The sequence below is a fragment of the Ahaetulla prasina genome, chromosome 3 (genome assembly GCF_028640845.1).
Source record: "Ahaetulla prasina isolate Xishuangbanna chromosome 3, ASM2864084v1, whole genome shotgun sequence".
Taxonomy (NCBI): domain Eukaryota; kingdom Metazoa; phylum Chordata; class Lepidosauria; order Squamata; family Colubridae; genus Ahaetulla; species Ahaetulla prasina.
This window is the reverse complement of record NC_080541.1, coordinates 161,484,724-161,510,886: the sequence shown is the minus strand read 5'-3', so window position 1 is coordinate 161,510,886 and position 26,163 is coordinate 161,484,724. Positions and strand designations below refer to the sequence as shown.

The following is a 26,163-nucleotide window of genomic DNA, read 5'->3' as shown; positions in this document are numbered from 1 at the left end:
GAATATCTATTCTAAACAAGCCTATAGACAGGTACCAAGAAAGATTATCTTGAGTCACAAAGCAGGGGAGGCAATAGTTCCTTCCCAGCAGTGGAGGAGGGAAGTGGGGCAGCAATCCCTAAGCTCTTCAGAACTGAAGCACTGCAAAGAGAAAACAATAGCTTTGCTCTGGTTTCAGGAAAAGCGGTGCACAATCAGAAAAAAAGTAGAGCCATTTCCCAAATTAGCCCACAGCATGAGTCTGGAAATCTCGATCTGCTTGTGAACTGCTGGAAAGCCCTCAAACTGAGATGTTTTAACAGAAAAAGAGAGGGAGTAAAAAAAAAAAAAAGAGCAGTGCAGTTTATTTGATCAGGTTTGTTTAACTGTTCTTACCTTGTGTCCTCTGTAGGTCTCCAGATACTGCTCATTATAAGAACAAGAACATTTATGAATATAACCTTCTTCAGTTCCTGCCATATAGATATTAGTGTCCTGAAACAAAACGAAATTACTGTGGCCCCTTTTATTTTATTCGACTTGGATGTCTTTATGACTATCTTTAATGCTGGAAGGTTGCTTTTCTCCTTTCCAGATAACATTTGAAATTCTTAAATTCTAATATAGGGGAATTTTCAAATGTTTAAACCACTGAGTTTGACCAACGGCATAATCAGATATTTTACTAAAACAATATAGAATAACCAACCATATTTACAAAGGCAAAAAGGGTGGATGTCAGAGGATAGGAGAGGATGGGACAGGACCTACCATCATTTCCCAACATTCTTCTGGACATCAGGGCAGCATAACAAAATTGCACAAGTGACAATGAGCAGCTTTCCACTTTGAATGCCATCAGTTTAATCTCCTCTGGCTTTGGGAACCATGTTTGAAAACCGCTAATGAAACATTCCATTTTAGCGTCAGACTTACTATAGTCATGCCATACTTTATTTCTTTCCCCAGAAAGAGATCCTTGTTTCAAGAAGTTTAATCGAAAAACCCTGATAAGCCATTATTACATGTATGTATCTACATACGACAGGAACCAGAAATACCTCACAGGAGCAGCTGAAGGCAACTCCTGGAGAGGCAGGAAATGCATCTCAGACTAATCCTGCCAACACAGCAGACATAACCATTGTAACATCTTCCCTTTTCATATTAACACAACTAACACATATTAAAACATTATAAAACCTTATTAAACATTATAAACATTATAAAACAAAAAACAATGTAAAAGTTCAGACTGTAAAAGAGAACAATATCAAGACTTTTTACAGATTAAGTCTGTCAGGTGGTCGTGAACATCTGTGACGACTGGCCCTTTTGGGCTACTGGCTCTCTTTGCACTATGGGCTTCTCTGACCTCACTGAGACTGCTGGGCTCTTCTCGCTATTTACTGGGTGTCTGGCGCTCGACTGCTATCGGGTATACCCACTTGCTCCACGTTGTTGTTGTTGTTGTTGTTGTTGTTGTAACTTACATGAATACTGATAAAATATTTCAGACCAGGAAGTATGAATTAAGACGTTATAGTCAATTAAATACCTTTGGATGAAAATCAAAGCATAGTCCTGGAGCCTGTCGAGATATAAGCGCTTCACTTTTCCTTTCTGTTCCTGTTTTTTTCTTTTCAGCTGTAGTTCGCTTTAGCTTCATTAGGTCTGCAATTTAAACAATTGCAAATATCATTGTTGTGATCCAGGCTCAAGTAGGTAGTAGGAAACTCAGTCAGTGTAAAAACAAACAAACTTTATTAGAACAGCTGAGAATTAATTCATTCTCAGGTAGTCCAACTAAATTAAAGCAAATTCCTCCCAACACAATTCCTCAGTCCTATCACCAATCTTGGTCCAATTAGGCAAACTGCCAAAGGCCTTTCTTGGCAAACGTTCAGAAGACACAGATACAAAACAAATGCAAAAAAACAAAGCTATCAATGTTGTTTTCCGGCAAAGAGCCCAAACGCCGTTGCTGCTCTTTTAAGCCTTATGGGAGGGGCCAATCATCTCTTGGTCCTATTCCCAAATCATCCTCTTTGCTTGAGCTGCTCTTGCCTTCTAGCAGCTCTTCTTATGCGTGCATTAGGAACAAGCTCCTTCTGTTTGTCTGCCTAACTACTGTCAGCCTCTGGAGGCTCTGGAGTCCGCACTTCACTCCCCAATGGCCCCGGCCCCACCTCTGCCTCCAACGCAGAGCCTTCATCTGGGCCTTCCCCAGCCTCCAGGACTGGCCCATGTTCTTCCTCAGCCTCATCGCTGTCTGACTCTGTTGCCAGCTCCGCAGGCTGCTGGCAGACCACAACAATCAGGCCTGATTATGATGCCTGTTCAGACTTTTTCTCACGTGAAAAAGATGCAGGATTATTTGTCCGGAATAAAGGGGAAATGTCTTTATCTTTTTTTAAAACCACGTGCAAAAAATGATTGTGCATCCAATGAACATGAAAGAGGGTTTAACCTCCTCACCTACAATGCCAGCCCACTACAAAATCTGTCATGAGCAAAATCTCATGCTTATACAATCATTGGGGGGAGAAAAACTCTAATGCAATGGAACTGCTCTCTATGTATTTTAAGCTATACACAGTTCTAAAATACTACTGCATCCCTCCTGTCTCAACCCAACAAAATTATCCAACAATTTCCCCAACTTGATATCATCTGAGTGGGTTGGATTATGACTTCCCAAATTCTGAAGGGTCTCAGTCTAATATCTCTGGAAGGCACAGCTGGGAAGACTGATCAGTACATATGTGGAAGCAGATTTCTGAATACATGCATTTAGTAGTTTTGTGAATAAAAAACATGCAAGAAGCAAGAAAAATAATATTAGCACATTAATTCTTTTTTAGAAAACTGGATCTTGTGTCTCAGTTATCAAGAAGAGAAATGATAATATAGATTCTATGACATTAATGTCAGCTATTCTGCAGGTGTGCTCAGCTTGATTAAATATTTTATCTGAATAAAAACACATTTATTTTTAATTTCAGTTTTTATTTCACCAACCTGCTTATAGCAAAAAGCTGAAGAACGAAAATGAAAGAATAATGCAGTACTTTATTTCATGTTTGCTAATGATAGTAGATATTCCTGAGGATATTTCTGCATAAATGTGAAAAAAGTTCATATAGACATGCAAATCTGTCATTATAAAACTATTTTTTATAAAATCCATTAAGATAATAAATTGCAAATAAAAATCAACACAAACCACAGTCTTAAAATGCAAACCTCGAATTATTTCAGATAATTGTATAAAGTGAATATATTTACCTGAGCAGCTCAGTCCTTTCCGAACAAACCATTTAGTTATTCTGCCATCTGCTGAAATAGAGACGAGGATCTCCCCTTTGTCTTCTCCACTTGTTCCCCTGTCTTGTTCCACCCATCTCAGCTGCCACACAGGTCCTAAATGTTTATCGTGGGATTCGCTGAAACATATTTTCATAAAAATACAACTCCTGAGTTTATACAGCCTCTAAAGCATAATGGTACAAAAGAAAAAAACTGCAGGGAAACAGTTATATTATATCCCTTGTTTTTATATTATATATTATATAAGCAGGCATACAAGCAGCTTATGAAAATGCGTTATCAACTTGAGACAGTTACCTGACATGTAAGCATAAAGTTGAAATTCTGTACACACCTGCACTATCTCTCTTACTACAAAGAAATTAAAAGAAGATAACCTCTAGTGGTGAAATTTTTCAGGGTTTAGACTAGATCCCAACAAATAACTTCTGTAACTTCAAACAATTCTTAACATTGAAGAACTCTTATTTAAATAGAAAGATGAGAGGCTTAAAGAGTTTCGAAATGTTCTTAACGATTTAGCCTTAAGACCAGGGGTAAAATACTCCCTGATCTGACCGGATTGCATGATCTGGTAGCGATTGTGGCTGGTAGTTCGGTGATCCGGTAGCGATGGTGGAGAGAAGCTCTGCCCACCTGCCAGGGTGTGATTACTTCCTGGTTTCAACCTGGAAATAATGTGTTTTTACCTTTTGCGCATGCGCAGATTTTGCGCATGCACAGTGTGCACGCGCATGTAATGCATGCATGCACTTCTGAAACGGTAAGAAAGGTAAGTACATTTTATCCCTGCTTAAGACACTTGAAGAGGAGCATGTTTCCTATCCACCAGCAACACATTTTAATTAAATAAAATATACATATGGACATTTGAAAGAAAATAAGACTCCTGCTTTTTTGAGAGATACACTTTAACTCTATTTGTTTGGAAGTGGAAGGAAATATCTGTTAGTGAACATCATCAGATGAAACCGGGATATCTCTCTGGAAAGTTGTTTCTTTCAAAGAAAACTGGCACAGTAACATTGGATTCTTAAAACTGCTTACCATTCAGAGAAACAGCAAGGAAAAAATAATACCTGTCATCCCTCCAAATTTTCAAAGAAGCCACAACCATACAGACAAGGAATTAAGTATTAAATTAAATATTACAAAATGAGGCCTTAGCACTGCTTATAAATCTGTATTTTCCTCCAAAACAATTCATTATAAAAATAAGAAGTTTGAGGAAGAGTTTAAAAGACTTATGATATCATACCTGTTATCTAGAACTGAAGTTTGATTTCGGGACTGGACATTGTAAACTTCTATTGTCCCATTAAACAGTCCAACTGCTAGGAGGTTTGGATTGGCTGTAGAGAAATCCAGTGCAGTTACCCCATGAATACAGTTGTAGATACGTTCTGGCCACTGAACAGATTTTAAAAATAAAAAGTTAAGTAAAAGAACATCACAAAATTCACAATTTTTTAAAGTTACTTTCACATTTCTAATTAAGTATATCCCTATTTGAAATTTCTGTGTGTGTGTTTGTGTGTGTGAAATTATTGGTAGTCACAGACCCCAAGAATTCCTTTAAAGCAGGCTGTAATGACAACTGTTTATTTTTTAGGCTGATTATTACATAGCTATTAGATGCAATTTACAAAGCCATAACATCAATGCACAATGGTACCCACATTAATAAAAATAAGCCCTAGTAATTAATTTAAATAACATTTGTTTTGCACCTTAAAAGTTTATGACCTAATAATGTGTATTTTAATAATGTTAATAAACCACAATACTTTTAAATAATTTATAAATCATTTAGAAAATGATTTCTAATGCTAAAAGGTAAGGTAGGATTCTGAGATAATATGAATTGGATACTTTATTAAGCGGCTTATCTTTCAAAAGAAAGGCAGGCTGTCAATGAATCATCTGGATTTTACCAAATGTTTTGTTATGGCTTCAGATATGCATTAGTCTGAGATTGTAAATAAATTTAATATTAAGCAAGCATGAAAAATATATTGCATCATTATCAATTGCAATAAAAATGCAACCAATTCAATTAAAATTATGTTTAATATTTTAAGTGTGTGCATTACCATAGGGTTTTTCAGTGACCAGCAGCATGCCAAGCCTTTCTTCTGCTCTTGAAAACGAAACTGTCCATAACCAACAGCTAAAAGATCCTAAGAGCCAAGAATAGAATAGAATAGAATAGAATTTTTATTGGCCAAGTGTGATTGGACACACAAGGAATTTGTCTTGGTGCATATGCTCTCAGTGTACACAAAAGAAGAAGAGAAAAGATATCTTCATCAAGGTACAACATTTACAACACAAATGATGGTCATAGGGTACAGATACAACACTTAATGATAATCATAGGGTACAAATAAGCAATTAGGAACAAACAATTACTACCAGCCAACATAGCATTAAAATTGCCATGACTTTCATTTTGAGCATTTCAGTAAAGCAAGCCAATAAATAATAGAGCTTTTCCCACAATGAGTCCTCCACATCCATAGAAACTACTACTTCCAAATTTCCAGTCAGTTTAGCACCAAATTGAGCATTGCATTCTTAGCCTAAAAGGTATCAAGTTGAACAAGTTGTCTTATTGGCACAAAGCAGCCTTGATAGTGTCAAATTAATATTAATACAATCATAATTCTTCAGACCCTTCATTCCTTATTGAAAAAGTTGTATGGATTTGACAGAAGATTTCCAGACCCAACTCTGCATGCTTAGCATCTTTATTACAGATAAGAATGAATACAATAGTTCTTTGCAGGAAAAGTCATAATTCAAGGTTTAAACTTTAGGCATCTCTTCCTGGCCCTTTCCACTTGGGGGTCACCTGATAGCCTAGTTGGTTGAGATACGGTTACATACTGGCCTTCCCTAGTGTAAGAACTCCTGCTTCCTGCTTTACCAGCCCTTATGAGTAAGGCCAGCCAAACAACTCAATAACAACTTTGCTGCCTAGGGTAGGACAGAAATAATGTTACCAACACTGGCAAAATCATAAAATATATTTATATTTATATATAAATATATAGACTTATCCAAGTTACTCTGTATGTATGTATATGTATGCAAACAGAAATTTGGTTATATATCTATATCTATATCTATCTATCTAAACATATAACTAGTTAAGATAAAAATAATAACTCAACAGCTGCCTGACTTCCTGATGCCCTAAGGGGCAAGATTCAGGTCCCTATTTCCAACATTGCTGGGGTGGAAAATTGCTGTTATATGTCATGTCCCCCTCCCCCTCCGATGGCCGGGTCTGGGAAGTCTGTATCAAGTGTGGCCACAAAGCCTCTGCAGCTTTGCCAAATCCCTTTCAGATTTCTCAGGGCAGGCAGGAATCCAAGGTGTGACTTCAGCAAACCAGATGAGACTTTGCTTGACTCAAGGAAGGCCATGGGGTGTGGCTCCATGACTCAGCACTTATCCAGGCGTGCCCCTCCCTTCCTTTTGCTGACGTCGCCTCTCAATTCTCCGGAAGTGGGGATCCGTCCACTGTGAATTCCCCTCCTCCTGATCTGCTGCTGGCAATTCTAGCACGTGGCTGGCTTCGTGCTCACACACTGTAGGAGTGAGGTTTGTTTGTTCATTCCTGACATTCTGTCCGGGTATGGTGCCAGGGCTAGGGGCTGGAGGCATGCCAGGCCATTCCTCTTCATTATCAGACTCTGAATCGGATAGCAGGAGATGGGAGGGGCCCGGCTGAGGAGAGGAGGGAGGACAAGGCATAACACTATAGTCTGTATTTTGTTTTAGTGCCATATGCTGTAGTTAGTGTTGATGATGGTGGAGAAACCTCTCCTAGTGAATAGTAGATGTATTCTAACTACTGTCATGATTAAGGTCTGAAAGCAGAAAGCTGGTTTGTAATTCAGCCAACTCTTAACAGGAAGAGGTTCATTGCCTCCGCCATCACCCCGACAAGCCTTAACCAAGGGGAAATTTGATAAGTCAAAAATTATGCAGAGGGGGATTAAATTTAGGAAATATGAGGGGAAAAAAGAGGAAAGTAGGCTAATCAGCAAGGCTGAGAAACATATATCTAAGAAGACCATAGAAGAAATGAAAGTATGAGAAAAAGAAGAAAAGGGTGTTAGTTATTAGATAGTTGGAAAATATTGATAAATAAGGCTAGGGAGAAACTCTGGAATTTAAGAGGACAAACAAGGCAAAGCTTTATGTGGTAGAGAGACAGAAATAAAGAATCTGGACAGTGGATGGCAGACAGCAATATAAAGTAGGCAATAAATTTTAAATCTCATTCAGAGCCAATAATCCAGCCTGACTACCAGTTATTCCATAACCTGAGTCAAGTAGGTTTAAGCAGCCAAGAGTCAAAGGCAAACAGTGCTTCAGAGCATGTGGGCACCTCTCTTATAACAACTAAAGCTGTTTTTTTCTTTTTGTGGGATTTTGCAGCTGTGGCCAGAAAATTCCAGGAAAAGATATCTTTAATTTAAAGAGTTGGAAACAAATTCTGTCTATGTGTACTTGTGTACCATGAAGCATTTCTCACCCAAAATACTACAAAGCTCTTGTTAATCCATGAAGTCACGTTTTCAACTTCAGCAACTTTGGGATATGCGCACATCAATTGGCTATGGAGTTCTGGAAGTTCAGGTCTATACAATTTAAAGTTTTTGAGGTTGAGAAAGACTCTTGGCGAGTGTTCACTCCCTTTCTTTGGCACAAGAGTTTCTAGGCTGGTTCCAAACTAGTTTAGAGAAACAATTAATTGCTACCTATTATCAAAATACTTTCAAACAACATGCCATGCCGCAATTCTCCAGTTCTGAACTAGTAGAATGGGTAATGTGCAGAATCCTTTCCTCTCTACAGTAAATTGTTTCCCTTAAATTAAAAAAAATTGAACAAACAAACATTGCCCAACATGGAAATCAAGTTCCTAAGCCTCTTATTCTAATATACTTAATGTTCCAGATTTAGATATATGCAACTAGAAAAATAAAATCAGGTTCCATATTTAGACGTATGTACCTAGAAAAGGAGAATATTTCTCTGTGCTGTATTCTTCTCGCCATGGACTTTTCATGTTCTTAAAAATGTCATAGAATGTCAAGAATGTCTGCTGAGGTAGGTATAAGAGGAAAGGCTATTCCTGAAAACTGGGTAGAAACCTTACACAAATGGAGCTCCTTTGCCCTGATCCTCTGTACCATTTACTGAGGATTTAAAGGTGGAAAGAAATGGGGAAGTTCACTTCTACCAGCCCAGATGCATATCCTTAAACGCAATATATACATCATCAGAAATTTAGTGGTCTCTTACAGGGTTGAACTTGTTCCAAGCCATACAGCTCACATTGTTGCCTTTTGTCAAACTGCATCCATAGGACCACAAGGCCTCCATAAATGGTGGTGGTAGTTCTTCTTGTCGTTCACCAAACTCTAACAGCAAGGATGATTTCATTGATGTCTGTTCTTCTTCAGCCCTTTCTTCCTCCTCCTTTTCCTCCTCCTTTATTGATATATTATCAAATTCCGATTCACTATAGTCAGATTTGGCATCTGGTTCTAAGAATATAAGCGGAAAAACAAGAAAATGCCGGTATCATTATATTCCCTGACAGGCATTGCTTATATTTGCTCATAGCCTGACCATTATCTAGATATTGCCATGATTCCCAACGAAATGTGTTTCTCCCCCTCCCCCACAGCCAACCACAACCAAGAAGACACGCAAGCTGACTATAACTGCCAGCAATTTATTCCTACGACAGATATCAGTTCTGGCAACGAACCTGCAATTGCCTGTCAAGTTCTCTTATCTCCTCAGAAGCCAGCGTAACTGCAGTTCGTTGCTGGAGCAACCAAGAGTTCAGAAATAAACAGAAATCCAGAAGCCAAAATCGTAGTCTCGAAATATTGCAGCCAAAGTTTCCAAGAGTCAGTTTTTGTCTGTCACAAGAAGCTATAGAGCAGCTCCTCCTGCTTTTATACCCTGTGGGGTGTGGCTCAGTGACTCAGCACTCTCTAGGCCTGCCCCACCCCTTCTTTTGTTGTTCCCGCCTCTTCTTTCTGCGATGCCTAGGATTTAACCATGACTGATTGTCAGCAGCTGGGTCTTGAGGCATTGCCTGGGAGGGGGAAGGTGCGGGAGAAAGAGGCCTCGTCATCTCCTCCACCTGGCCTGTCTCTGGAACCTGGAGTGGAGCCAGAGAGGAAGGTCCTGCAGAGGGAAGCCCTGTCGGCTCTTCCCCCTCACTCTCTGAGTCACTCTCTGCCAAGAGGCCAGGCTCGGGAGCCGAAGACACAACAGAAATATCTGAGGGCACCAAGAGATTTACTTTTCACTCTTCCTTTGAAATAAAAACAGAGAAGTCATCTATTGTGGAGATTAGCTCTGTAGGACGTGTTCTTGTTTGATAAGCACAACATAATTGAACCTAGTTTCAGCCAGGATTATTTTCTATCCAAATGGCAATGGGATCTGAAGCTATCTCCATTGAAATTACAAATTAAAATGTAGAAACATTCTCACATATCAAGATCTATTTAGGAAGATACAGTATGTATCACTAATACTTGAAAAGTGTTCAGCCCTGCTTAATGTTCCCAGTGTGGGAAAAGCTTCAACAGCAAAGCCAACTGGATCCAACGAGTCTTCAGCTTTTTTGGACTTGGGAACTCCTCCCTCCAATCTATCACTGGAGTCTTATTTTTAATGCTGCACTATATTATTGCCTTTTCCTGGTTTCTAAGGCTCCAGTTTCAAAAATCAAAGGAACACTGGTATGTGTAGCTAATCATAAATCTAAAATGAAAACAGCTCCTGGTAAAAATTAGAAATCAACATCAATGAAGAAAAAGAACATTTTCTCCTTTACAACTCATCATTCCTCCTCCTCCTCCCTCCCTTTCCTCCTTCAAAATGACACTGAACTTTCCATATGTTGGCTAAACAGGCACCTGCCTGCTTTTTCAGATGCCTTATTTCCAACATTCACAAGCCAAGATATATTGGAACTACAGACCCACAAAGCTAAAGAGAAATTATTAGGGCTTATTCGTTTATATACGGTGTTTTCTCAACCTTTTTGAGTATAAGCTCCAAGAACAAAGGCATGATATAAATGCAATAAAGTGTGCCCAGACACTTCAAGGACAGGTCTTGCTGCCAAGATCCTACTCTTCTATGCAATGTCTGAAATGTTCTCATTTTCTCCTTTTTGTAAAAAAAAAAATATTTCCCAGTGTTCACAGATTACTTGTCATGGTATCTACCATGTTCATATCTCTTCTGAATTAACAAGTTAAACATTTTCATGTTTTGAAAAACAAGGATCTAGTGTTAAGGAAAGTTTTTAATGATTTGTTTATTTCCAGTAGTGCCTCCAAAAAACAAGCCTGGTGATTATCTACAGATCAATAATTTGCTATAAAGAATGCTCAAAAGGGAGAAAAAAATACATGGAATGGAATAAATAAATGGAATGGTAGAAGATCGATCATTCATTCATTCATATTTTCCTTTCTCTCTAAATCTAATAAACCTCATGGCAGTTTACAATTAGCAACCAAATAATTTTAATAAAAGGAACAGAACTATAAAGCTGGGAGGAGGGAGAAAGAATTCTTTCTTTACATGTCCATGGGGATATGTTTCTCTTGATTTGTGTAGGCAATTTTGTCTGGATTTTAGCTGTTCTTTTTTTTTTAAGCTATCAGTATAGTACTATATTCATTAAGATAAGTTTTAGAAAATGTTGCCTCTGTATGCTTCTGGGAGGACTACCATCTTTCCTTCTGTAAAATGTTTTTCTGGCATCAGGGGATCATCCTACCCTCTTTGTTTGTGCTTACCATTCTATGGTGGAAGTTACTTTAGTCCCTGTCCTTTGAAATGGATTTCGTCCCAAAATATGAAAGTTCATAAAACCTATGTGCAATGCCTAGGGGCTCAGACCCTTCTTCTGCCTTTTACTTACATTTCTTAAAAAAAATACCTTTAAGTCTCTTGAGTTTGCCTTATAGGGAAAATGTCTTTGTAACTGACCACATTTATGTTGACATTTGGAGAAGTCAAGCCTTGAGGAGCTCTGATTTAATTCTTCAACAACAACAAAAAGGAAATAATGAGGGTGACAATGATGTCATTTTGAGGTGTAACCCATTAACTGAAGACTTTTGTTCTAGACCAGGGGTAGTCAACCTTTTTATACCTACCGCCCACTTTTGTATCTCTGTTATTAGTAAAATTTTCTAACCGCCCACCGGTTCCACAGTAATGCGCCGTATATCGTCATCTGCACAGGCCTCTTGTGCATCATGGATTGGGTTGAGGGGTGTGTGTGCTGGCTATCAGTTCTGCTTGTCTGTTACATCTGGGTGGTGTGGGGAGAGATGTGCGAGCTATTCTGGGATGAGGCTCTTTTGTTTGCAGTTGCACTATAGCGCCATTTAGTTTCACTTACATAACGTGAACTAAACTTATGTGTGAGCAATACAAATAGTATATTTTCAAAAACTTAAATTGTCACGGGGAATTTTATGAAAACCTAATGAAAATGTTTTTAAAGAATGCTATGAAAATTTTTTAAAAAGTCAATTAAATTAAAAAAAAAGGAAAGTGCTTCAGTATTGGACAAAACCCCTACTGCCCACCATGAAAGCTGGAACGCCCACTAGTGGGCGGTAGGGACCAGGTTGACTACTACTGTTCTAGACTGTAGGTATCAAAACATTCTAACCTCTTTTGTAAACCACGCTAACATTTTCTTTTCAGGAAGCAAATTAGGACTTGTATAAATAAAGTTGATTCATGAGCAGTGGGTTTGAGAACTCCTTCCCTACTCTTCTAAGAATAATGTTACTGCATTGTATACTAACATAAATATTTTTTTACAATAAGAGAAACTGTTCCTGAACTCAGGCTGATGAGTAAATACCTGATTACTTATGTACCTATGAGGATAGGAAGTTGTCGATAAGCTGCAAGTTTAGGCTGGAAAATATTCTCCATTAGGACTCTTTCCATATAAAATAGATCTTGATTAAATTTGTCAGATTTAAATATAATTTCTGAATGGTCTTCTGTTTCCTCCTGAATTCGGGAGAGAATTACACTTTCAAGATCAATAATGGAACTTGAAGTAAAGCTTTCTGAAAGGAGAAAGAAAAAAACCAGCAAACGTTACAAAGAGGACATCTGAAGTATTAGAAAAAAGAGAAAATAATGTTCAGTTTTTCATTTTCTGTCGGAATTTTAAGGGCAGAATAAACATCTATTAATAAATAACGTATTTATTAAAAATATGTTGTTTTGTTTTATATTCTTCTATTTTTCCAGAGGAGATTACTTTGTGACATTTCAGTCTCCAATTCAATCTACAATTTGGATGCATGTATATGTGTGTGTTTCTGTGTGCCTATGAGTGTTTTGCACGCACACCTTGAAACCATTTCAATAGAGATGGAATTCTAGGCTGTAAACTATTCCTTTAGTATTTATATATTGTTAATGTAAAAATCAGTATTAGTGCATTTTTTAATAAATGCTGATACACTATGCACTGGAGAGTAAACTCCATTTTAAAAAATGGATTTTTGTCTAGATTAACATTTATAGAACTACTCATTAGGATTTATTTGATCCCATATCAGAAAATTGCAAGAAAAATAAAAAGAGAATTCATTCCACTGTGATAACCCAAGTCAACAGCAATAATACCTCATCATTTTTAATGATATAATCTAGTTAAAAGGATAAAATCACCTCGGTATACTTTTCTACATATAATCATGATATACAGGTAATATGTAAATCTTGATTTGGCTAGGAGAAGATATGGAAATTTAAATATAGAATGTAAAAGTACCTGTTTCCATAGAACCAAGGGGCATAGCTTTGTCACGCTCTTTGACTGCAGCTGGTTTACCAGCCACTGTAGTTAGTGCTCCACTACTTGTTTCTGCTGTCGCTTCTTCCAAAGCATTAAAAGAATCAAATAAATCCCAGGTAGTGGCCATTATCTCTTTGGAAAAAAAGAAGGCTGATTAGTTCTGTTTTTGTTCTATATGTAAGTACCACATATTTATAACCTTTCTGTATGATAGTTACATATATTGTTGTGACAAAATAAATAAATAAATAAAATAAATAAATAAATAAATGATATATTTCAGAAAAACAAACTGGTTTAAGAAGCTAACTCGAACTAGATGTCATGGAATTCTCATGTTTTCTTTGTATAACTGCACATTCTTCCAGAGGACCATAAAGGATGTGTTTATATAAAATATGTCATGTCGGTTTTCTAAACAAACTTCTCCATTTTAATTTTTAAAATTATTTTTACGGAGGTATATAATTGCTTCCACTCACCTCACAGGGGCAGCATTCTTACACAAATCTACCCTATATGTTTAAAGTATTTTTTTTAAATAAAAGCATCCTTGACTACTGGTAGTTTGGTCCATGAAATTTTACTGGCAATGTTAAAAAACTGGTTTGCTATTGCCTTCTACTGAGATTTCACACACACACCTCTAATTTCCATGGCTATCCAACAACCTTGCCAGTTTCTTTACCCAGATACTAAGTAGTGCTGACTCTGCTTACTTCTGAGCCAAGGTCAATTTGGTTCTGCTGCCACCTACTGAGGTTTTAAAATAAATACAGGTGTACAAAAGAGAGGAAGTCACTTATCTCCTTAGCTGTACTGATTAGAAATTAGGCTCACTTGGATTTGAAATTGAGCAATGGAGAAAGCAAAGGAGAATGGTGCTTAGAAACTGGAAAATTGTGAGCTACAGTCCCCACACAGACATGATAGCCCGCTGTATGTCTTTGGATCAGATACTCTCTCTCAGAACAAACTATCTCACAGAATTGTTTATGTGGGAAAATTTAGAAGACTATTTTGAGTTAATCAAAATAAAAAATAGGATATAAGCCTTAATAAAAACAACAAGATCAACAATAATGTCCCACACTAAGCAGAAACTAAAGCTAAAAGAATTATTTCAACAAGACAATAATCAGAAACATACTCCAAATCCAGTATGAAGCACTTCCAGGAAAGAACAATAAAAAATTGGGACTGAACTGCACAGTCCCTAGACTTGAATATTATTGAAAAATATTTCCTGGCTAGAAAAGAAGAGGACAACAGCAAGAAAAGCTCTGGGAGAAAAAAATCTCAAAACAATTCTGAGTTGGTTACAGGAAATGTTTGGAAGTTGTATATTTTCAGCGAAAGGTTTCTTTTGACTTGATATATAAGGTGTCCAAATTTTTACATCTACGATATTCACTGTTTGTTTATTATATACTATTTAACATCCACTTCAAATCATTCTTGACCATCTACATAGCGTTGGATGTATATAAAAATACACATACAAGTAGTCCTCAGGTTACAACTAGTCATTCAGTGACCATTCAAAGTTACAATAGCACTGAATGAGGGGAATCTTATGACCTGTCCTCACAGTTCCAGCTGCCACATATCCCCACAATCATGTGATCACCATTTGTGACCTTTCTTGCCAGTTTCCCACTAGCTTAGTCAATAGGGAAGTTGGTAGAGGAGGTCGCAAGTCACTCCTGTAAGTCACTCCTATCACTTTTTCTCCCAAAGATCCCCACATGGAGTACGAGATCCCAGGATCTGGTACCCCATAAACCCCCTGCCTGCACTTTGTAGCACCTACCCCCAGACCCCATTAGTTCACCCATAGTCACTGATGGTCTGCTTGGGGTCATAGGTGCCTGCCTTTGGCACTCATCTAGTCGCCCCTACTTCTTACTCACTGACCTGCTTGTTTAGGATTCCAGTCATGTAAGGGCCTCTCTTAACGAGGAGGTTTTGGGTTATGACAGCAACTGGGACTACTGGGATTGTTATTGCTAAGTAATGCAGTCACGTAATGATGTTGTATTTTATGACCCACATTGCTTAACAACAGAAATTCTGGTGCCAATTGCCTGTATTTTCACCCCTAAACTACTTAACTCTAATGCCACCATATGATTTTTGCAGTAGATAGATACATTAAATAACTAAACAGGCATCAAATCTTACTGTCCGCTCAGCGTGAAATCATTGTGAAAACATTTGATTTATTCTTTCTTTTTACCTCCATATCCTTAAATCTTATTTAGCAACCAACCTTTAATTCAATATTCAAGTGTTTTATAATTAAAGTCTATCTTCTTTATTATAATCTTTTTAAAAAAGCAATATACAGAGGGCAATTTTCTCATATATATCTGTAGAATGCTGAATTGTACAAACACAACTTTTAAAAAATGTACAGATGTAGATGTAGTATTGTATACTAGTCGATACAATTTCATAAGAAATCTTTGCAGGCAATATTCATTATTTCTGCCAAAAGAAAAGAAAAAAATTGCATAAGGACTAAACAATTTTCTTGTTTATTAGGAAACTCAAAAAAAATATTCTGGTGTTGCTTCCGAAGTTGAAACTATTGATCTTTCTATAGAGTGTCAATGATCTATTTAAAAAAATTTCCCACTAATTTACCTTTGTCAGCCATTACAATTTTGTCACATTGTACTTCCTTTGTCTTTGGTGCTCCGTTCAATGTTTGCATCATTCTATTGGCATATTGATCATTGCCAAGTCTGTTTTTACAGAGTTCCATATAAGCAATATTCCTTTTCCTTTGGAAAACAAAAGATATGCATTCAAAGTGCTATATGCAAATATTTCAACGTCAACCAGATATCTTTTTCCTTTGCAGATATCTTCTTAGAAATAATATGTCCATATATATTGTACATGGAAACTAATTCTTAAATGGTACTACAATAGATGTGGAATTCTGAAGTTGCAAACCCTTAGCTGGGAGTAAGTACTCTGTTGGATTTGCTTTTAAGCAGATATGGATAGAATTGTACTGTGAAATGTTTTGGAATTCTTTTGAGGGAGTTCTGAAGTTTGCATTTTTTCTAACCAGATTAACAGCTGTGAATCAATAGATACAACAATATTTTTGACACTGCACATTTTTGTATTTCTTTCTGCACAGCTTTGTTATACTGCAATTGCCCTTTAGATTCTTAGGATCTAGAGAAGGGGTAAACAACCATGGTCCCTTTACAATTTATGGATTTCAACATATGGCTGGCTCAGGAATTCTGGGAGTTGAAGTCCACAGGTCATAAACGGACCATAGTTGCCCACCTCAATCTACAAGAAATAGCTGTTACAGCTCACTTGTAGATAGATATAATGATGCAAATAATATTTGTGTTGTTTTCCCATAGTTGACTGGACTGTAAAACATTAGATATGCTCAATGGTGGCAAGTTTATAGTATGAAACCAATCATTTGGGAATGTATCAAGCAAGAAACAGATGATTGGCCTGCTAGCTTACCATTTTCTACAGTGACTGGCAGTGATTGAGAGAATCTTGTGGAGTGAGACACTTGTGATGCAATACAAATGTGATTTTGAGAATTAGGAGCTGGCCAGAGACTTAGTAGAATAGAATAGAATAGAATTTTTATTGGCCAAGTGTGATTGGACACACAAGGAATTTGTTTTGGTGCATATGGTCTCAGTGTACATAAAAGAAAAAGGAAAGAAAAAAAATACATCAAAGGTACAACATTTTAAACCTTAATGATAGCAACAAAAAGTTATACAGTCATACAGTCATAAGTGGAAAGAGATTGGTGATGAAAACAATGAGAAGATTAATAGTAGTGTAGATTTAGTAAATAGTTTGTAAACAGTGATAATGTATATATACATTATTATTATTATTATTATTATAATACACGATATTGACTTTAAAAAGACCAGAACTATCACCAAAACTGAACACTTTAACAACAGAATAATCAGAGAAGCCATTGAGATAGAAAAACGCCCACACAGCATGAACAAACGAGATGATACCTCCCGCCTACCAGCCATTTGGAAACCCGCCCTTATTGACAAACGAGTCCCTAATACGAGGAATGACACCAGACCCACACTCACGAGGTCCACACAGGATGTCACCACCACACATCCACCCAGAAAGCAGACCCAAACCCACACTGATCAGGAAGCACGACCAAGGACCAGAAGCCAGACCGCAGCTGCAACATTAGCCATTTCAAACCCCTCCAATCCATACATACAGCAGACAGACACCCACTATGAAGATGTAGCACGACCACAAACACGAAGCCAAACAACAGCAATGCAACTCACCAGCTCAAATCCCCCTGCAACTCAGATTAATCTGAGCACAACCAAGCCCCCACCCAAACAGGACACACCCCCAGCCAATCAGAGCACAAAAAACCCCCCATCCAATCAGAGCACAGCCAAGCTCCCACCCAATCAGTTCAAACCCCACTAGCAGTTAAAAGGAAGAAACAGCTGCAATCACACATTGCTCCCAGAAGCACGAAGCCTGAAGATGACGAATGAGACTTCGTCGAAACGTCGCCAAGACACTTCCAATTTTACGCGGGAGAAAACCCGAATAACCAAAGACCTACATACAAACACCCGCGAAAACCTCAGAAAACATATATATATATATATATATATATATATATATATATATATATATATAAAATAGTAAATAGTGAGGATGGCTATTGAAATACTTCAAGTTCTCTTTAATCATACATGCCCTCCTTGAAAATGTGACCCTTCATTCTGCTGTGCAACATGATCATTTTTTAAAATCTCAGACATACTTCATGCATTATCAGTGATCGCTAATTTAATGAAACATATAAAAGACTTATAATTGGATATCTTAACATTTAATGACTTTTTTCTTTTTAAAGTAGCTTTTTGAGATTGTAGGAAGGAGTTTAGAATCGTAATTCAAAACATCTGAAGGGCATTAGTTGGAAAATACTGTCCTAAAACATAATATGAAATAACTTTTAAATTAATCTAGAATAGATATAATAGTAAACTACAGTATGTACATTCTTTTCTTCCTGTGCAGCCATGACATGATAGAAACTTTCACTTATGGTTAAATTACTCAGATTGGATTTTTAAATTAACTGTGGCTTATTAAAATAATCCAGTTTCATATAAGACACTCTTCATAACTTGAACTTTACATGAACCCATCTAGTTTTATGAATCTATATCCATATAGTCAACAGGAGTTGAGCTAAACTCAAAGGGATATTAGATTTGATATTTTACCAGGTTCGGATATAAAGCTAAAGTGTAACCAGTTAAACAGGAGATTATCTTTTCCAAGTACCTGTACAAGAGGAAACAGGGAATGCACAAGACAAAAGCTGCTTTAGATAATGCTAAACTATAACTCAGTGTAACAGTAAAATACTTTGTTGCTAGGAAACACAGTAGAAGGCAATATGTGGCTCTCAAATCTTGTTCCACAATTCCCACAATTCTTCAGTACTGGTTGTCATGTCTATAGCTATTGGGAATTGCAGTTCAACCTAGAATGAACATAGATTGCTCTTTCTTGATACCGCAGAAAAAATATATTTTCTTATATTTGTAATGCAAACCATCATAGGAACAAATTTCAAATTTATAAGTCACATTTCATTGCAAAGTTGCTAACGAGAGGCAAGGTTATGTACACAACAGCCATTGCACTGTGCTTACCTGGCATCTTCGGCTTCTTCAGCTTCTGAGGATATCATATCAGTTGGCATGTTAAATAACCAAATTGTTTCTGTCTCAGTCAGTAATATATCCACGACCTTTTCTAAATCGTGCTTTGTCAGTTGTTCTAACATCTCCTCTCTTCTAACCTGGACATCTACCATGAAAGAAAATTAATTTATACTTTGCATTTAGAACAGCATGTATAGGTCATATGCAGGTTATTGAACATAATGAACATAAACATTTTTTCTTTTATATGAATAGGCTTTTCTTCTAAGGTGTAGAGCAGGACTGTCATACTCATATTGTCACAGCGGCATCACGTGACGTATTGGGAATGTTTTCCCCTTTGCTAAACTGTGTGTGGGCCTGGACAGCACGTGATGCATCCAGCCTGCGGGCAGGGAGTTTGACAGCTCTGGTGTAGCGACTTCACTGGCATATAGATATGCTAGAGAGGGTGAATATCTAAAATCAACATACACTATGCTCCTCTGCTCTTGATGTTGCTTCAGGAACATTTGGTAAAATAAGGCTTTGATGTAGTAAGTATAATTCTATTCAATAAACTGGGGTAAGGGCAAGTAATACTTAAAACTAGTCAAGACATTATATCTTTTTAAAGAACATGTTACGAGGGAGACATCCAGAGAAGATGGAGTTTGGTAGCACCCATAGCATAAAGCTAGGAACTGATGGTATACAGTATTGACCGTTTTAGGTCAATACTGCATACTATCAGTTCCTAGCTTTATGCTATGGGTGCTACCAAACTAGATTAGGCTAATCACCAAGACAATAACTGGACTAGTTATTTACTGGTATTATTGCCTATGATTTTATTAAACATCAAAATATTTTTGTACTACTGTGTTTCTCCAAAAATAAGACCCTGTCTTATATTTTTTGAACCCCAAAATAAGCGCTTGACCTTATTTTCGGGGAGGTCTTATTATTTTGGGGTGCATGGAACAAGACAGGAATCCTCTTGCCAACTTACTGATTTCCAGCTCTGTCTCCCTAACCCTAACGAGAGGAAATGGCGGGGACCGGCTGTGCATGTGCTTAAATATTTTTGGGGGAGGACTTATTTTCAGGGAAACATGGTATAATTATTTTATTATACTGTATATTATTATTATTATTATCATTATCATCATCGTTATTAGATATTTCTCCCATCTTTTTATATATATTGTATAACTCATGTTGTAGTGCAAGCTGCCATGAGTCTGGTACAGGCCAGCAATGTATATTAATGATGTAGAAAGAGAAGGAAAAATGATTATTCAAATATTTGTTTTTATGTAGATTTTTACCTGTAAAACTAGAAATTGTGTCTCGTCTAAATCCGGGCTCTACAATCTCTTCTGCCATTGATTCAGTAGAAGCAGTTGATTTTGTAACACTGCCACTCCCATAGGTTCTGTAGTTTCAATAGAACATTTTATAATGGAAAAGAAATAGCAAATGACAAAGAAGGAATATTACATATCAACAAAAAAATATTCACAGAACTACTGATAGCTTAGTTTTCAGTTGCTTATAATATTATCTACTAGAGGACAAAACATTTACATGTAATATAAATGACTTTGTTACAAAAAACTTTGTTATAGAACTGACTTTGTTATAGAAAAGGCAAATACATAAGAACTGAGGAGACATTGATTTGAAATTAGTATGCTCCATTCTTCATGAAATAGTTCACGAAATAGTTCTAGTCTAGTTCACATAATATGATTTCTGATTAAGTTATGTTTCCAAATTAGCTAAATCCCTGCCACAAGGACAAGAAGAATGATACATGAAAAAAGAATTAATCAATAAATTAAACTGCCTTGTAATAGAATGCAGTTCATTTCTCTCTTGTGTATTTTTGTAGGACGCAGCAATTAATTCTTCACTTGATGAAGTCTATGGGCTAGAGTTCAATAAGAATGAACTAAGGTAAGCTCCAATTCATATGTCTTCTTCCCACCACAATATACATAAGAAAAATCCCACCTGTTTATGTTTTCAACCAACTATGTCTGAACAGTTACAAACCAGATCTTATAAACTATTTCTCATTTTAATAATTTTTTTTTAAATGCTTCAATTACTTTATTTATAGCAGGTAAAGCTGGCTTACTTTAGGAAATGTAGTTTAAGAGTTAGCCAGTTTGAACTTCAGGAGCTATTAACTCTGGAGTTAATCTACAGCAGATGGAGAAACTTTTCAGTATCTTGTCAAGGAGGAAACATCATCTTTACTGGCAGGTCCAAGCTTTCCAATATTTTAATAAAATTATATTTCTCTGGTTTTTTTTGTTGTTAATTCAATTAACATTTGTTATTTGTGAAACTTAGAACAAATAGCAAATCCTTTGTTACAGTATGGTATTCAGCAAAGCTGCCCACTTTTACCCTTGCTTTTTGACTTAATTCTTGAACCTTTAGCTACTATTGTTAGGCAATCTTCAGATATTATTGTTGTTACTTTGGCACACTATGAAAATTTAAATTGTAAATCGATATTTTAGTTCTCTGCCTAATTTTATACAGATAATACAGTATATTGGAAAGTATTCTGGTTATAAGATCAATTGGGATAAATCATGTGATAAACAACAGTATTTAAGACCTTTATGTAGATGTCACATTAGAGCAGGGCTATCAAACCTGCGGCCTGCGGGATAGATGTGTCATGTGTTGGCCACGCCCACACCTGGTTTAGTGAAGGGGGTGGAAATCACAATATGTCACGTGACACTGCCATGAAAATGCGAGTTTAACACCCCTGCATTAGAGGAAATCAGTATGGGTGATTTTATGTGTTGTCATATCATACCTGGAAAATGGACCAGCTAAACTAATACTAGCTACAGATGTTTGTTGCATTGATAAAGAAGACAAGAAATCAGGTTGAGTCACCCCAGCAAAATCATGTACTGATAAAATTTTGCTTTGTCTGTGTGCGACATTCAATTCTGGATGATAAAGTGGACGAGGTGTCACATCTTTTCCCTGATCATCAAAAACCTGTAGATGTAATAAATAACAAAAGTACAGTAAAAGAGCTCTATTCTTCCCTCAGCCCCAGTCTAGAAACCAATAGACTTACAATTGTTGCCACTAAGAAGATAATATGACTTACTTCAAGACTGCAGCTTTGAGCTGATATTCTATGCATAAATTTAGAGAAAAGGAAAACAAGGCACATATTGATTATAATAGCACATGCTTCCAGATTTCAAATTATAGCATTTGTTTCACAGGACCACTTTATTATGTATGAACATAAAATTTCTTTTTTCTGATTTTTAAGAAATCATCAGGTTTAAGCAGATATTAGGAAAAAAGGAGAGCTTTTTAAAAATTGGCTTTGATTGATTGGATAAGCTATTAATGTGAAGGCCTTTTTATTCTAGAGTTGTCTACTTGTAATCCAAATTGTTCTGATGGCATTTTGTAAAACAATTTTCTAAGCCATCATAAATAAGCAAAGAAATAGTCAAATACATAGTTGTATAAAAGCATAACTGTGAATGAAAGAAAATGCTTGAATATTTTATTTTAACAATATTTAAAATAATGGCTTTTTCCATTAATTTGATTATAAAATATTGAGATCTTTTCTTCAAAGAGTGGGTGTCTCCTATTAGCTCAGATATGCTGCTTTTCTTCATTAAATCTTTCTGGGTACTTTTAAAGGTATATTAGAATATTAGGGTTAGATTGCATTAAAATAGCATGGAAACTATATAACATTATGGCTGAAAAATTCACAAAACAATTAAGATTCTTATTATGTTTTAATTACTTTTTAATTAATTTTAGGTAATTGTTTGATTTATAAAATGAATAAATTGTTCAGCCAATGTGTGAAAAAGGGACCAACTAAAATGCCCGATTCTGCATTCCACTTATTCATTGTGGACATTTGTAAACAGATGAAGTACATCAAGGTGAATGATTCTTCTAACTAACTTACCGATAGCTACAAGCACATATTTAGTATTTAACCCAGCTATTTCCTATCATTTCTATTACATCTTTTTAAATGGCCCTGAACCTAGAAACATTTGTATGCAAAAAATCTTCATTCCAGATTATATATTTGTTTACATAGCATTATCAATGTGCAAGAAACTTTATAAAATACAAGAGCAGGAGGACTTACAGTTAACAATATGGAATAGCTAGAGCATGGGTGTCAAACTCGATTTCATTGAGGGCCGCATCAGGGTTGTGTTGGACCTCGGGTGGGGGAGGGGTGGCCAGGGTGGGCCTGGCCAGCTCAACATCACTCATGTCGGGATGCCTGTCGTGGCTTGAGTGCTCTGCCAATGAAAACAGGCTTCTGAGCTCTGTTTTCGGCTGAGACGGCCTCCGGCAACCCTCTCCCAGTGAAAATGGAGCTCAAGAGGGCCGACCAGGGGGATAATAGAAAAATAGAAAGAAAATGGACTTCAGAAGAACAGAGAAAAAAAGTTTAAGTATTTTACTTCCAAATAACTAGACTGTTTATAAGACTTAATGAAAATATGGATTTTGAAAGGTAAGCATGATATATACGTTTTTGAGCAACAGAACAAGCCCGAGGAATGGAAATTCTCAGTCATCCAGGTCTTGATTGTCCACAAAGATGATTTTTTCAAGAGGCAACTGGACTTTCTGGTTTTTCTTTGAAGACGTTTCGCTTCTCATCCAAGAAGCTTCTTCAGCTGAATGAAGAAGCGAAACTTCAGCTTGGATGAGAAGCAAAACGTCTTCAAAGAAAAACCAGAAAGTTCAGTTGCCTCTTGAAAAAAGCACCTTTGGGACAAGCCCCAGGAAAAATAAACAAACCAAAAAAACAGCAGAATCACTAAAATGGGAAGATTAATAATTTGTAATTTCTTCTGGAGTCATGAAACCATCATTGTTTCACTGTTAATGTAATGGGAACTGGTTTAATATCACCTCAATAAAGACTGGATGACATTGGAAGATGCTTTAAATCACTAATTGAAAAACAGCCTGTGTCACAAAAAATGGAGATTCTTATGTTTTTGATGGGTGACCATATAAATTGAATACATAAATAAAAGTTAGTACAGGATACTAAGAACAACATAAACTTTCATATGTACTCAAAATATACTATTTACCAGTTGCTCAGTAAAGAGGGCAAGGCTAAGAGACTTACAAAGAAAAGGGAGAACTACCAAGCTTTTCATTTTGACTGAGCCTTTTCCTGTGTTCTACAAGCCAGTTATGAAGAATAGTTTGAAGAAATAAGCCCTGCTTGATGTGTGGTCAGGGGACACCTATTCGTTCTGAATATATTCAAAATTTCAGAGCCAAATCCATTAAAAATATTTTTTAAATTGCTGATAGCCTGGCTGGACATTTAGCTATTCTCTACATTATGTAATTAGTTTAATGTAATACAGCGCTAATTATTACATAAATGGAAGAGGACAAATGTCTCTTTTGTTTAAATAGGATGGAAGGAGGATACAGAGAATTGCAGAGCAGTCAGTTGCTAACTGGAAAGATTCTAAAACAGATTGTAAAGTAATTGTAAACAGATAATTAATAGACGGATGACATTTTTTTAGATGATAAACAAAATATACTTGGTGAAAAAAGATACAAAATTTTACAGTAGTTCTCAATGGGTCTACAGTGGATGTTGTACCATATATAAACTCTCATAATTAAATGGCAGACTTATGTCAATACAAGAATTAACTTTTAATTAAAACTAAAAATATGTACTATATCTGCAGCTTAGAAGATAACTAAGCAATTCAGATATTGGGTTTGATCGAATATTTTATGCAAGATGTTCTGTTGTTTCCAGCCTCAATATTAAAACCACATATCCAGTTGTATAAAATGAGCAGGAAATAATCTTTTAATTTTTTTTAGAAATAGATGTAATTCATACATTAAATTCATTTTTACAATAGATTTAAATATTCTTTTTTCAATCATAATTCCATTTTAAAATTTTTGCCCATTACTTGAATTCTTACTGTTTGTTCAAATGATCTTTCGTTAATGGTTAGAAAATATAGCTCATTTCAAGAGACACAAATATGCAGACACATTTACTTGTTACATCATGCAGCAAAATGTTACTATCTTGAATTAGCATTATTATTTAAAATAAATTATCATTTAATTTGATGAAATGATACCAAGAGAAAATAACACTCATGTTTCTCACATAGAACTATTTAAGAAGAATAATTTTAATATATATGTTATCTGAAATAATAATAATATTAAAAATATTAATACTACCCCTTGTCATCAGGGCACTTGGTACCATGTCCAAAAATTTTATAAAATACATCAAGAAATTGCAGCTTCCAGGAGACCTGCAAAAAACTGTGCTACTCGGAACATCTTAAGTACATCTTAAGTACATCTTAAGAAGGTACTTGGTTGATACCTAGGATGCTGGCAGCAACCCATATAAACCATTAGCACCAGTCAATTGTATTTGTGATGCATTTTTGAATGTTCAGTTGATTGAGTTTCATGTTTCATGAATAAAGTAAATAATAATAATAATAATAATAATAATAATAATAATAATAATAATAATAATAATAATAATAATAATAATAAAAGATTTTGTGGCAAAAGCAAGCAAAGGTAGTACGAATAATACTGTCACCTTGGATGCAATCATAAAACAACTGCAGTATCACCTGAACACCATAGGCACTGACAAATTCACCATTAGCCAATTGCAAAAGGCTCAGAACAGCTTACATCCTGCAACATTACCTCTAACACCATCAAACATCAGCATCTCCCTGGCCCAAGTTCTCGGAAAGATTCGACAGCTGGATAAAAATGCCATATTCAGTCTGAACATCTGGCTGATTTGTGTGATGAACCAATATATTTCTAACATTTTTGCATCTTTAATAGGCCCTTATCTTAGATTTAACTGTTAATTAGATCTACATTTATGATTCATATAGTGCCTGATTACCTGAACAAGAGGTTTGCTGCTTGGTAAAGCACCTTTTTCCATTTTTGGTTCTGAAGTGATCACGATACTCCTGCGACCCATTGAACCGATTTTACTGCCTTGCATGGTACTAGCGAAGCTCAATCGTCTCCCAGATGCTGAAGTTGATGGTAACTTCTTATATACATTTTGTTCTTTTGTGAGGCTCCTGGTGATAAATAGATGAGTATGCAGTATATAGATGAATATACAGATTAGAA

The 26,163-nt window shown here is 36.1% G+C and overlaps 1 protein-coding gene across 3 annotated transcripts in view; it reads right to left on the bottom strand.

Moving 5' to 3' along the window:
- DNAI4 (dynein axonemal intermediate chain 4) overlaps positions 1–26,163 on the bottom strand; it is a 46,647-nt gene that overhangs the window by 5,737 nt on the left and 14,747 nt on the right. For all 3 annotated transcript variants that reach the window (XM_058178947.1, XM_058178946.1, XM_058178948.1), the window contains exons 2-14: positions 25,925–26,111; positions 21,776–21,966; positions 20,262–20,368; positions 18,940–19,096; positions 15,854–15,993; positions 13,181–13,336; positions 12,267–12,464; positions 8,632–8,876; positions 5,403–5,489; positions 4,568–4,719; positions 3,268–3,425; positions 1,538–1,653; positions 376–474 (exon numbers count right to left, since the gene is read on the bottom strand). In XM_058178947.1, coding sequence (XP_058034930.1) covers positions 376–474; positions 1,538–1,653; positions 3,268–3,425; positions 4,568–4,719; positions 5,403–5,489; positions 8,632–8,876; positions 12,267–12,464; positions 13,181–13,336; positions 15,854–15,993; positions 18,940–19,096; positions 20,262–20,368; positions 21,776–21,966; positions 25,925–26,111 — 1,993 coding nt within the window. The remainder of the gene's footprint in view (positions 1–375; positions 475–1,537; positions 1,654–3,267; positions 3,426–4,567; positions 4,720–5,402; positions 5,490–8,631; positions 8,877–12,266; positions 12,465–13,180; positions 13,337–15,853; positions 15,994–18,939; positions 19,097–20,261; positions 20,369–21,775; positions 21,967–25,924; positions 26,112–26,163) is intronic.